Raw genomic sequence first — 11,714 nt, forward strand, 5'->3', positions numbered from 1 at the left:
TGTCATCTTCTTTTACAGATGTCTTGCATGTATCACAAGATATAACAGTCCTTGCATCTTCAGGTAAAATGTTTTAAAAAGTACAACAAAAGTACAATATACTGAACAGCATTTATGCTTACATGTATATTAAAATGAAGGTACATATACCAAGATATTAAAATACAATTGTACAGATTTGTGAAGTTTTCCACCAAATCTGCAGTGTAATTTTGAAGTATTATAGCTGAGAATGCAAGGTGAGTATGAAGATCAAATTCAATGAGTGAAAATGATTTTCTTGGAAGTTGCCGATGTTGTTCATTATTGATCATTCCAGGTATATTGACTTAGGTACTCAAATGTTTACTTGTTGTAGCTTGAAATGTGCAAAACACTCACATTTCTTTCAATATGAAGATGTTTTACTGTATCTAGTGCTCTGTACTGGTCAATCTGGGTGCTATAAAATACCTATGGTTTGAGGTGCAGTATAAAGTGAATATTGGAGTGTCTCTAGTGCTGTGGGATGCTGCGTTTTAAATTGAGCAGCTCCTGAAGGCAGGACAAGGAGTCTTAGATAGATAGATGCAATTTCTTCTCATGGGATCAATAAAGTATCTATCTATCTTAACCTTTTGATTTGAAGGGAATGTAAATAACAGCCAGGTTGTCTCTTTGGTTGTGTTGTATCTGGTTCTGTCGACAGTGCCTTTTGTTCCTTGTGTGGATTAAATCATACTTATGAATTGATCACAAACATCTAGGCATTCTCTCCTTCTGGGGTTGATTTTATCATTGTGAGTGGCCAAAGGTTCCTTATATATTTAATTAAAAGTCTTTAATTGTACAAAATTAAGAAATTACAAATGAATGACAAAATGGTTTTAAAAAGTTTATTTTTAAAAAGGAAACGTTAAGAAAATGTCTATACATTTCTGCACATCAGAAATCTTACATTCAGAATTCTATATCAATTAATAGTTTTATTTCAGAAACATATCATATTGTACAAGAAACAAAGACTGAATGGAATAGGGAACTTTAAGGTCTCCCTGTTTTAAAACACAAACTGCAGGTCCTGTAGACAAAGTCAATGAGGACAGTGACTCACTGGTCAGAGCTCTCAGGTGACAGACAGTGTCAGTGTAGAAGCAGTGGAGTGAAGTGGACTCAGGTCACAGACAGTGTCAGTGCTCAGAACTGTTGTAAGACTGTGACTCTGTTGGTGAAGCTCTTCTGTGTCTAGACCTGCAGGAGGAGCTTCTCTCAGACAGCCCTGTCAGTCTCACAGCACCCATCCTCTCCCTGAAACTTGTCCCCAACATCATCGTAGTCAGTCCTGTCAGGGGCAGGGGCTCCTTCTTCAGAGGGCAGTGTGGGCAGGACCCTGTCCACTCCAGGGCCAGGCTGGAGGACACCTGACAGAGAGACAGACTTGTCATGATTTGTCAAATGAGCCAGTTATTGAAATAATATTGTTACATATTAGGATTATGAAAATTGTGAATATCAAAAATGACTGAGTAGATAAATTAAAAAATAAATTAATCATAACCCCCAACTTTTAAAGATTTTGCCAACAATATACCCAAGCATTTGGTATAGTTAAAGGCACATAAGAGATTTGTTCTTTGGAACAGCTTTATTGAAAAAAGTACAATTAGTTAAATATTTGTTATTAACAACACTACACACACGAAATTACACACAACATAAATATACAGCATGCAATTACAAATTTGCGAACAAGGTGTTTTAGACACCTACATCCTAACCACCCAGAAAATTCTCAAACTGCTACCAAGTATTCAGCTTTTACAGAACACCTATATAAAAGAAAGAGAAACCAAACCTTCTAAACCTAAGACATTACAACCTACAGTAAAATCTCTATTTGTGAACCCAATTGTTACAAAATGAATGGGAACCTATCTCCCTGTTCTAAAGATGCTCCCACTAGCCAGGAGAGGCACTCTTTAACTAAGGGATTCTCTAAAAAAGAAATAAAAGTTTCTAAAAACAACAGAAAGGCAAGCTCTCTTTATGAGGGTCAAAGACTAAACTCCAGTCTGATCTTTCCAGTTGATCTGGACAAGTAGTAGAAGCAAGAAGTAGCTCTCGCCTTCTATCATTCCTGGACAGTTGATTGACAATCATTTACCCAGAACTTTATGGTTGCTTTGATCTCTGAATCTCACACCTCAGCATCTCAGCAAACATCTCCTTGCTTTGCAGCCCCTAGCCATGTACTGTAATTGGAATTGGAATTGATGACATTACCCAGGTGTACCTAGATTTTTTAAAACACTTACATAGTCACAATAGTGTAGTGAATGGGGATTTTAATTTTCTGTAACAATCAGAAATTATAGCAGTATATTTTGAGAGTACTTGTAGACTTTTAGGAACTAATCAAACATAATAATCTATAGTCTCACACATGTATTCTAACCAGACAATATACAATTTATTGATATAATCATAATTTGCATAATAAACATACTGTATCTGAGAAGTACTCTGCTTTGATATCAATGGCTATTAGTGGGCTAACAGTTATAGTATACAGAATAGATGTTACAATATTGTACTCAAAAGCATTTAATAGGTTTTTTTAATTAAATTGTATCTTCTTGGAAGAATTGATGATTCAGTGTAGAATTCACTTATACTTATGAAGTATCAATGCTCTAAAACCACAGTGAGGAAGACCTAGTAATTTCTGAGCCTAGTAATTCTCTCTGCAGTCAGAGAACAGAATTCCTGGTCTTGGGGAATCTAAAGCTTTGTTCTGCCCAGACCTCATTCCCTCATCATTAATCAGCTGCTGATAAATTTAAATCAATTTAAATCTGATTGGCTGGGTGTGAGTAGGTGGGTATCAGTGACACTCTGATCTTTGTGATCTAACTTTGTACAATTCAGGTCACTCAGCCTTTATTGGCTGTTATTGATCCTTGTAGGACATGACAGAGTGAAGCTACCGCTACTGCAAAATGCCTGATTCCCCCCTGTCTTGGATGACAGTGCAACAGAGATGGATTACTGGAGGTTATCTTTCCCATCCCTGAACTACCTAACCCACACCGAGCCCCCTGGCTGTAGCCCCTTTTACCTGAAGTGGGGTCTTCCTCACTGCTGAACACATCACTGTACCCAGAAGGTGTCTCATCAGAGAGGAGTCTCCCTGTGAACAGAAGAGCAGGTCAGGAATGGCTCTGTCATTCTGACAGACTGGCCTGTCAGAGACCTTTTCTCTTCTAGGTAGTGTTTATTTGCAGATATGAAATTAGGTTGAGACTAATTTCTAATGACAAAGGGTACTGTGGGCTGGTACAGGGGGTACTCCTTAGTCTTATTTATAATAACTCACCTGACACAGTGTCTGGACTCTGGGGCACAGTGATGGCATCATCATAGTACTCAGGGGCCTCTTCTTTCACAGAGGACATCAGCTTTCCTAAAGCACACAGAGCACAGCTTCACTGTCACACATCAGCACACTGAGTTATCTAGAGCACAGGACTGCTGGAGCTCGTCAGAACACACTGATTAACTGAACATCACACAGGATCTAAAACTCCAGGCTCTTAGCACAGGAGATCAGGGGGAACCTGATTTCCAGTCCTATTCACAACTGTAATAAATGTAAAACAATTCCTAGATTTTCAAATAAGATGTTGAAGGAAAACAGGGCAGAGAAAGTTTGGCTGTATTTGGACAGAGAGGGTGGTGATGTGAACCCTATGAGATACTGAAGAGGAGCCGGACACTGTCAGCAGTGACCCAGACTGAGTGATCAGGGCTTAGATCACAGAGAGAGAGTCAGATTCATGTAACTGGTAGAGAATAGTACAGACTCTGTATTCAGAGGCTGAGATCCAAGAAAGAGTAGAGAGATTCAGACTCTGTGGGATTGGTGCAGAGTTTCCCCATGTGATTGGACTGAAATTACCCACCTGACAAGGCATCTGGACTCTGAGGTACAGTTACAGCATCATCATAGTACTCTGGGATCTCTTCTTTCAGAGAGGTTATCGAGTCTCCTGAACCACACAGAGAGACAGAGAATTTACACTTCAGGACTCAGACTTACTTTGACCATAGAGCTGCAAAGTAATTGGAAAGTGTGATTTTAAATGTTTTGTGGTGTATAGTTAAGCCAAAACTCTAGGGTTGCTGATTTATCTGATCTGAAAGGCAGTTTTTACAGCATGCTTTTCCGCAGTCTCCTTTTCTATCAAAACCAATTAGAGCAGCACCCTGTTTACCACCCCAGAATTGACCAGGTCTAGTTTTGCTGAGATAAGGCTAGTGTGAGGCAACACTGAAGAAACACGTGTGGTTATATTTATATAATTCAGGATTTTCTACATAAGTTCTCTAAATGGCATCCTGGTTTGAGGTGAGAGTGAGTACTGGACTGAAGACCTCCTCACTCCCACACTGAGCCCCCTGACTCCACCTCCCCTCACCTGGTACTGGGTCTCCCTCACTGTCCTCCACATCATCGTATCCAGAGGGCAGCTCGTCAGAGAGGAATCTCCCTGTGAACAGGAGGACAGATCAATATTACCTGCAGTCAGACAGCAGACTCATTGTCTTCCACTGGCTGTGGAAGAAGCCAGGGTGTGAACAGTATCTCAGAGTTTGTGTGTATAAGGCAGATCAGGAACTGTGAACTGTGGTGTCAGTTACTTTGACACCAGTTGAGAAAAAAAATCCTACAGTCAGTCAGCACTGTCTCTTACTGGGAGAGAAGCCAGGTTGTCAACAGAAACACAGAGTTTATGATGCTTTTCTTCACTTACTTTGACAGCAGTTGAGAAAGAAAACTCTAAAGATTTAAAACCAGTATGGTGAGATTTTCTACAAGTGTTAAGTCCTCAGATCTTCCTCAGAAGATGGAGACTAATCACTCCTGAAGACTCTCTCCACTCACCTCTCCTGGGGGCGCTGTAGGTTCCCTCTCTGGCCAGTTTGTACTCTATTTCCTCGTAAACGGCATCATGATAGGGGGCGAGTGCTCCCTTAGATAGGGCTGTGTGAGAAAACACACTCAGGGTTAACATGCAGGGAGAGGAGTACAAGATCAAACATTGACTACTAAACCTTCTTTGGACATTACAGCACATAAATGTTATGCTTCTGGATTTGCAAATTTCCTGATATCCCCATCTGTAATTGTTGATAATCTTTTTTATACTTTAAATGGTTTTCTCTACCAGGTTTATTTCTCAAGGTAATTATGTAAATATAAGTTCCATGTGAGTGACAGAACTGACCACTAGAGGTCACTATGTGGATGGAGACTTCCCTCCCTACCTTTCCTCAGATTCCTGTTCTGGATCAGCTGCCCCACTAACAGGGCCAGCACCACGAAGAGCAGAGCCCCCAGCAGCAGGAGGACCAGGGGCGAGGCAGACAGGCCTCCCAGTGGCTGTGTCTGGGGTGTTGTCCTGGTTCTGCCTGAGAGAGGGGGAGACAATGGATGAACAGGGATCGGGAGAGGTGCTCTTGGGCTCATATACATGTCGACACATGTCCTGTTCTCCTCCTGTTCCGATATGTGGCTATCATGGCTTCAGGGTGAACCCAAGATCAATGAAGAATAGTTAAGGATTCCCAATCTAACCCATCAGGACTGTCATTAAATCAGTGAGGAAAGAGAGGACACTAGCACAAGATCTACACTGGAAATCTGAAAACACTGATCTTCACTCTGAGAGAGGAGAGGAGACACTACAACAACACTGGGAATCTGAAGAGACACTGATCTTCACACTTAAGGAAGAGAGGAGACACTACAGCTACACTGGGAATCTGAAGAGACAGAAAGACAGGAGTTATCAATGACAAGGAAGATTTCTGTTCACCTGTAGCTGTTGCTGGACTGGCTGTTGTCTCTGACAAACCTGTAAAAGAGATAGGAGAACTGTCATTATTTTGCCTTTGGTTTTACAGCAGGTTGAATCCACAGTGGTCTTAAAAATAAAATCTTTACATTTGTTCCTTGAGGTCAAATCTAGGATTGCTGGATGAATGGTATCTTGTTCGGAATTAAAGCCTAGTGTTGTTCATACACAGGGCTACAAAACATCCCAATCTTGTGACTGATGATCTTAGTTGGTTCAGTTAGATATTAAGCAGTGATAGAGTATGGGTAACATCAGTCTAACTTCTCCATTGATCTGCTACCTTGTTCATCTACAGTTCTAAGACTCTCCTCACCTGTACAGGTAACCCCTGCATCCTCCTTGTGTCGACAGTCGCTCTGATTCAGTCCAGAGTGACAGCAGTCCCACAGGTGAAGTTCACTGCCTGTGCAGTTCACCTCGTCCAGCCAGATGGCGCCGTTTCCTGGTCCGAATGAGGCCTCTACTGGTGCGCTCACTGCGTCCCCACAGCCCAGCTGTCTGCAGACCACCTGGGCATCCTGCAGGTCCCAGGAGTCGTCACAGACTGTCCCCCAGGAGCCCTCATACCGCAACTCCACCCGGCCAGAGCAGTTAGTGCCTCCAACCAGGCGCAGAGCCAATGGGACTGAAAGACAACAGTGAGGTTACTGAGTGTCATTAGATCTGTGACTGTAGACGAGAGCAGAGAGGTTACTGAGTGTCTTCAGCTCAGTGACTGTAGTAGAGATCAGTGAGGTACTGAGTCGCTCTAGAAGAGAGCTGTATGGTTACTGTTCCTCAGCTCAGGGCTGCAGTGTCTCTGACTGTTTTACACACTGAACTCACCTGGGCAGTACAGCTGAGGCTGCTCTTCCTGAGGGGCTGGAGTGCTTCTGTCAGCTTCTTTTCTAGGACCTTCAAAGATTAATAATACTTATTTAATTTTATACATGTTTGGATATAAATTACTAAGAATTCAGTTTAAAGCTTTTGTCTGTTCTGAATATGGCAAAACACTAATTTACAGAGCATTACTCTTCCCTCTGTACCTGAGCAGGTGATGTTAGCCACTTCTCGGTCTGTGCAGTCATTCTGACCCCAGGGGGAGGAGGGACACTGCCACAGGGTGGAGTCGTGTTTGCGACAGGAGACAAAGTCCAGCCATTTGGGATCTGGGCTCAGCCTGGAGTTTGTCTCTCTGATGGTGCCCTTGTCTCCACAGCCCAGCTGTTTACAGATCACTGCAGCTGTGGAGTCAGTCATGCCGTTCTGACACACACTGCCCCAGGTGCCATTGTAGTAAACCTCTGCCTGTCCTGAACAGCCTGCAGACAGCCTCAAGAGAGTGTGATCTGTCAAGACAGCAGGGAAAGTCAAAGGCAACAAACCCTGACAAGACAGCCCAACGTTCCATTCTGAACTGGAAAGAAACAACTAGCAATGAAATGAAATGAACATGTAATGAAACAATGACAGCTGTACAATAACACAGTTGACATAAAGGTGACAGGCAGGACTGTGTGGTTCTGTTCATTCAGAATCTGGACAGTGCATCACACAGAACTTTAAAATCCCATTACATGATCAGGTTCTGACCCAAAACATCATTCTGATCAACTTGGCTATTCAGCAGCAGCACAACTAAGAGACTGAGGCATGAAAGTAGAACTCTTGGCTCAGGATGAGCGGTGCAGCGTTATGAATGGAGAAAACGTGGCTCAGGGTGACATTTAACACTGTGTGGGTCATCAGGATCTGACCAGAAGCCATTCTTGGAACAAATCAAAATGAAACATTTGAGGCAGAAAATCATGAAAGATAATGGCCAAGACAAATACACCCAAACAGACAACAGGTGTTATTGATGTGAGAAGTTTAAAGTTTGGACCCTAGATTTTACTGGAGGACTGAGATGAATATATCCCCATTCACTAGTGGAGGGGAATTTCTCTTGAGTTTCTTTCTCTCTTTATTTATTTTTGCTGGGATGTGAATATGTGCATTCACAACTGTATCATAAATATAAATATTTATTTTAAAATTAATTCTGCATCCAGCTCAGTCTTTTCCTCAACAAGATGCATTTAAGCACTCCAGATGCAAACCATATCCACAATGTGGAATTCCCGTATGTGGATTATTTTATTTAGTTAACTTACTGAACACAAGATTCTCACATTCTCACAAGTCAAACATATTTAGGCACTCTAGATGCAAGCCATATCCACAATGTGGGATTAAAGAATCTGAATCATTGTAATTTTAATTATCTCCCCTACCTGAACACAGGATTCTCACATCCTCCTTGTGTCCACAGTCATGCCGTCCCCACCCTGCTGAGGGACACTCCCACAGAGACGACTCGTTCCCCAGACAGCCCACCTCGTCCAGCCAGATGGGTCCAGTTCCCTGGCTGAAGGAGGCCGGCACTGGGGCACTGAGGGCCATCCCACACTGGTGCTGTCTGCATACCACCTGAGAGTCTGCCAGGTCCCAGGAGTCATCGCAGACTGTCCCCCAGGAACCATTGTGATATAACTCCAGCCTCCCAGCACAGTCACCTCCTGCACCAACCAGCCTGAGGGACAGCTGATCTAGGAGCAGAGAATTAGAGGTTAGGGGTCAGAGGTCAGTGCAGTACTAAGAGATCACCATGACCTGCTGTTACAAGTTGAAGATTATCTCGGCCCACTAGGCACAGCAGATACAGTTCAAGTACAATGTTTCTTGACTTTTGATTAATTTAATATATACTTATTGTAACAGATTGTTCATAAGCAGTATACCAGATAAGTTACTTTTCTGACCCACTGCTGGGCACAGAGACAATAGCTCCACCAGTGACAAATTGCAGTATTCAGATAGATGCGTTTGGTGTAGATCCCAAAGACCCTAGTGTGTTTGTGACACACAGAAAAACTGCACACACACAGCTGTTGCCTCACTGACTGATCTGGGATTCCACTGAGCAACAGAGACATCAACACACACTGAGAGCCCTGGAGATACAGAACAGGGGCTAATTCATACCTGGTGTTTTGGAAAAGGGAACAGCTGAAGAAGGGAAACCTGTGAAACAAACAGAGAGAGAGAAAACAGACTGTGAACCGTGTGTGAGAGGTGCAGTTTAGCACCAGAAATGAAACTAGAATTAAAACAGCACTGATGTGATTAAGACAGTCTTCAATCTCTCTTTACCTGCTCCAGGTGAATCTCTGGTCATATTTGAGTCTGTAAAACAGAAGAAAGGAGCTCATTTCTGTCCACAGGAGTGATGTTTCACCAGTGCAGGGTCAGCTGTGTGTGGGGCTCAACTGTACATAACATCTGTAATTATTGACTTTCTGAGACTCACTTTCTTTTCAGCCTCCTGTTAAATAGGGCTCCATTAATTAAACTAATTAAACAGTTCAGGTGTTAATTACGGGATACTGAGATCCAGTACTTTCTTTCATTTTTAGGACAGTGATCTCAATATAAATGTAAAACAGATTTTTGTCCACAGTGAATTGTTGTACCTAATCATCTGAAAAAAAATGACAATGAAAATGATTACCCCTTTAGTTAATATTTGAGTTATATATGATATGATTCAAATACGCTCACATGCTTTAAGGAATATATTTTTACTGGCAGCGTGTAACAGAGCAGGTATTCAGTAAATCATGAAGACAGTGTGCTGCTGTGTGTAAGCACATGATTTTTAAACATAATTCTCACCAGAGCAGATGACTCCTGCGTCCTGTCCATGAGAGCACACTGCTCTCCCCCATGTAGAGACAGCACAGTGTGAGAGACGGCTCTCATTGCCCCGGCACTCAAACACATCAGCCCTTACTGGTCCACTGCCCTGTCCAAACCAGGCCTGTCCTGGAGCTGCTACAGCCTCCCCACAGCCCAGCTGCTGGCAGAGAACAGTGGCGTCTCTCAGGTCCCAGTACAGGTCACACACTGTCCCCCAGTCCTTGAAGAGCCACTGTAACTCCACTCGGCCAGAGCAGGAGTCAGAGCCATTCACCAGCCTGAACCCTGTGTATCCTGCAGATAGGACAGGGGAGAGAGCAGAGGCCCAGCTTCACAACATAACAACCCGCAATTACCCTCAATGGCATCTTCAAGTATACTTACAATACTAAGCTTTAAATTACTGTCATATAAGTATCTCACTAATGTGTTACTGTTCAATCCAATTCAATCTGAAATACGTTATTCATCAGCAAGGCTGGTAATATATGGTTTAATTAAGTTACTGTTGATCAGAAGATCATCGTATTGAGTTTTCATGGTTAAACACCAACCCCCAGTATTGAATCAGAGTTATAACAACACTTATCTGTTTCTCTTCTAAGCTTCAGTTTTGAGCTCCATTAAAAACAAAATGAAATGAATTATCCCCCTCTTACCAAAACACTCCAGTCCCACATCGTTCTCATGGGTGCAGCTCTGTGTCTTTGTGGAGGACTTTGGACAGAAGGACAGGTGAGATTCACTTCCCTGGCACTGGAGCTCCTCTGTCCAGACCTGTCCCTCCCCCTTCCCGAAATGAGCCCCCTTCAGCACCTGTGAGGGAACCCCACAGTCCAGCTCTCGACAGACAACTTCTGCGTCCTGCCAGTCAAAGTCAGAGTCACACACTGAGCCCCAGGTCTCTCCGTGCTGCACTTCCAGTCTCCCAGAGCAGAGATCACTGCCTCCAACCACTCTGACCCCTCGATGAGCTGGAATTTCAGAACAATAACAGAGATCACTGCCCCTGACCTTTCTGACCCCTCAATGAGCTGGAATATCAGAACAATAACAGAGATCACTGTCCCTGACCACTCGATATGCTTGAATATAAGAAAAGATAGGAAGAGAGAGCAGGAATAGAGAGTGAGTATTCATTATTTGAACAAAATTGTGAGGAATTCTAAAGAATACTAAAACTATACACTGTTTTGGAATTTTGGGAAATTGCTCAGCTAAAAATTAATCTGTAATTTATCAAGCACACATTCACTGCAGATCAAGTCACTTCCACAGAAACACTGAGAGATCAATGAAAAATAAGTAAAATGACCAGACCCTCTGGACACCCCACTGTGTCATAGGAGCTGACATCCTAGAACTCTGGGCTTCAAAGTGGGAATTTGGTTGTGAAACACAAGTAATTGACCTGCAGATATCTGAGACCCTGAACCAAGATGAAGAACACATTCTACCCCAAAGCTTCCTGATAAACTTGAAGAAAACCTGGGAACTAAACAATGTCCTTCAATATAAAGCAGAAATGAACACTTACATATAAAAAATAAAGTTGTTTTAGATGTCACGTCCAAAGTGGTGCAGAGGTTATAGAAAACCAAGCCTATCACACCCAGTCCAGCTACTGTTGCAGCTGGACTGCCTGACCTGCCCCCTGACAAAAACTGTGAACAGGACTGTCACAACCTGGCATTACTGGGGCAGGACTGTCTGACCTGGGCACTGACAGACACTCTGGACAAGACCAGGACTGTCACAACCTGGAACTGGTGGAGCAGGACTGTCTGACCTGGGCACTGACAGACACTCTGGGCAAGACCAGGACTGTCACAGCCTGGCACTGCTGGAGCAGGACTGTCTGACCTGGGCACTGACACACACTCAGGACAAGACCAGGACTGTCACAGCCTGGCACTGCTGGAGCAGGACTGTCTGACCTGGGCACTGACAGACGCTCTGGACACATCCAGGGTTGTGCTTCTCCACATGAAAGCAGATCTCAGAGAATGACGTTGGAGTTCAGCTTTACGTACACACAGCTGGGTCTAGCAGTCAGCTCCTGGCTATGTTAGGGATTCGGTAAGAGAAACC

General features: G+C 43.2%; 1 protein-coding gene across 1 annotated transcript; it reads right to left on the bottom strand.

Moving 5' to 3' along the window:
• Positions 1-1,248: 1,248 nt before the first annotated feature.
• On the bottom strand, positions 1,249-11,316 carry LOC148671837 (antigen WC1.1-like). Its single transcript, XM_088631056.1, has 15 exons — positions 11,310-11,316; positions 10,283-10,597; positions 9,600-9,917; positions 9,078-9,110; positions 8,910-8,948; positions 8,159-8,473; positions 6,929-7,204; positions 6,214-6,342; positions 5,308-5,451; positions 4,925-5,023; positions 4,458-4,529; positions 3,942-4,028; positions 3,356-3,442; positions 3,070-3,169; positions 1,249-1,321 (listed from the first exon to the last, which is right to left on the bottom strand). The coding sequence occupies exons 1-15, from the start codon at positions 11,314-11,316 to the stop codon at positions 1,249-1,251; spliced, it is 2,094 nt and encodes a 697-aa protein (XP_088487182.1).
• Between the last annotated feature and the right edge of the window lie 398 nt (positions 11,317-11,714).

Source organism: Lepisosteus platostomus, chromosome 5, assembly GCF_059453375.1.
Source record: "Lepisosteus platostomus isolate fLepPlt1 chromosome 5, fLepPlt1.hap1, whole genome shotgun sequence".
NCBI lineage: Eukaryota > Metazoa > Chordata > Actinopteri > Semionotiformes > Lepisosteidae > Lepisosteus > Lepisosteus platostomus.

What these genes read in the sequence shown, in the direction of transcription:
- LOC148671837 (XM_088631056.1), bottom strand. An exon ending in CAGAGATTCACCTGGAGCAG is followed by an intron (nt 8,949 to 9,077) that starts GTAAAGAGAGAT and finishes TTTGTTTCACAG; the next exon opens with GTTTCCCTTCTTCAGCTGTT. An exon ending in GAGTCCAGATGCCTTGTCAG is followed by an intron (nt 3,443 to 3,941) that starts GTGGGTAATTTC and finishes TGTGTGCTTTAG; the next exon opens with GAAAGCTGATGTCCTCTGTG.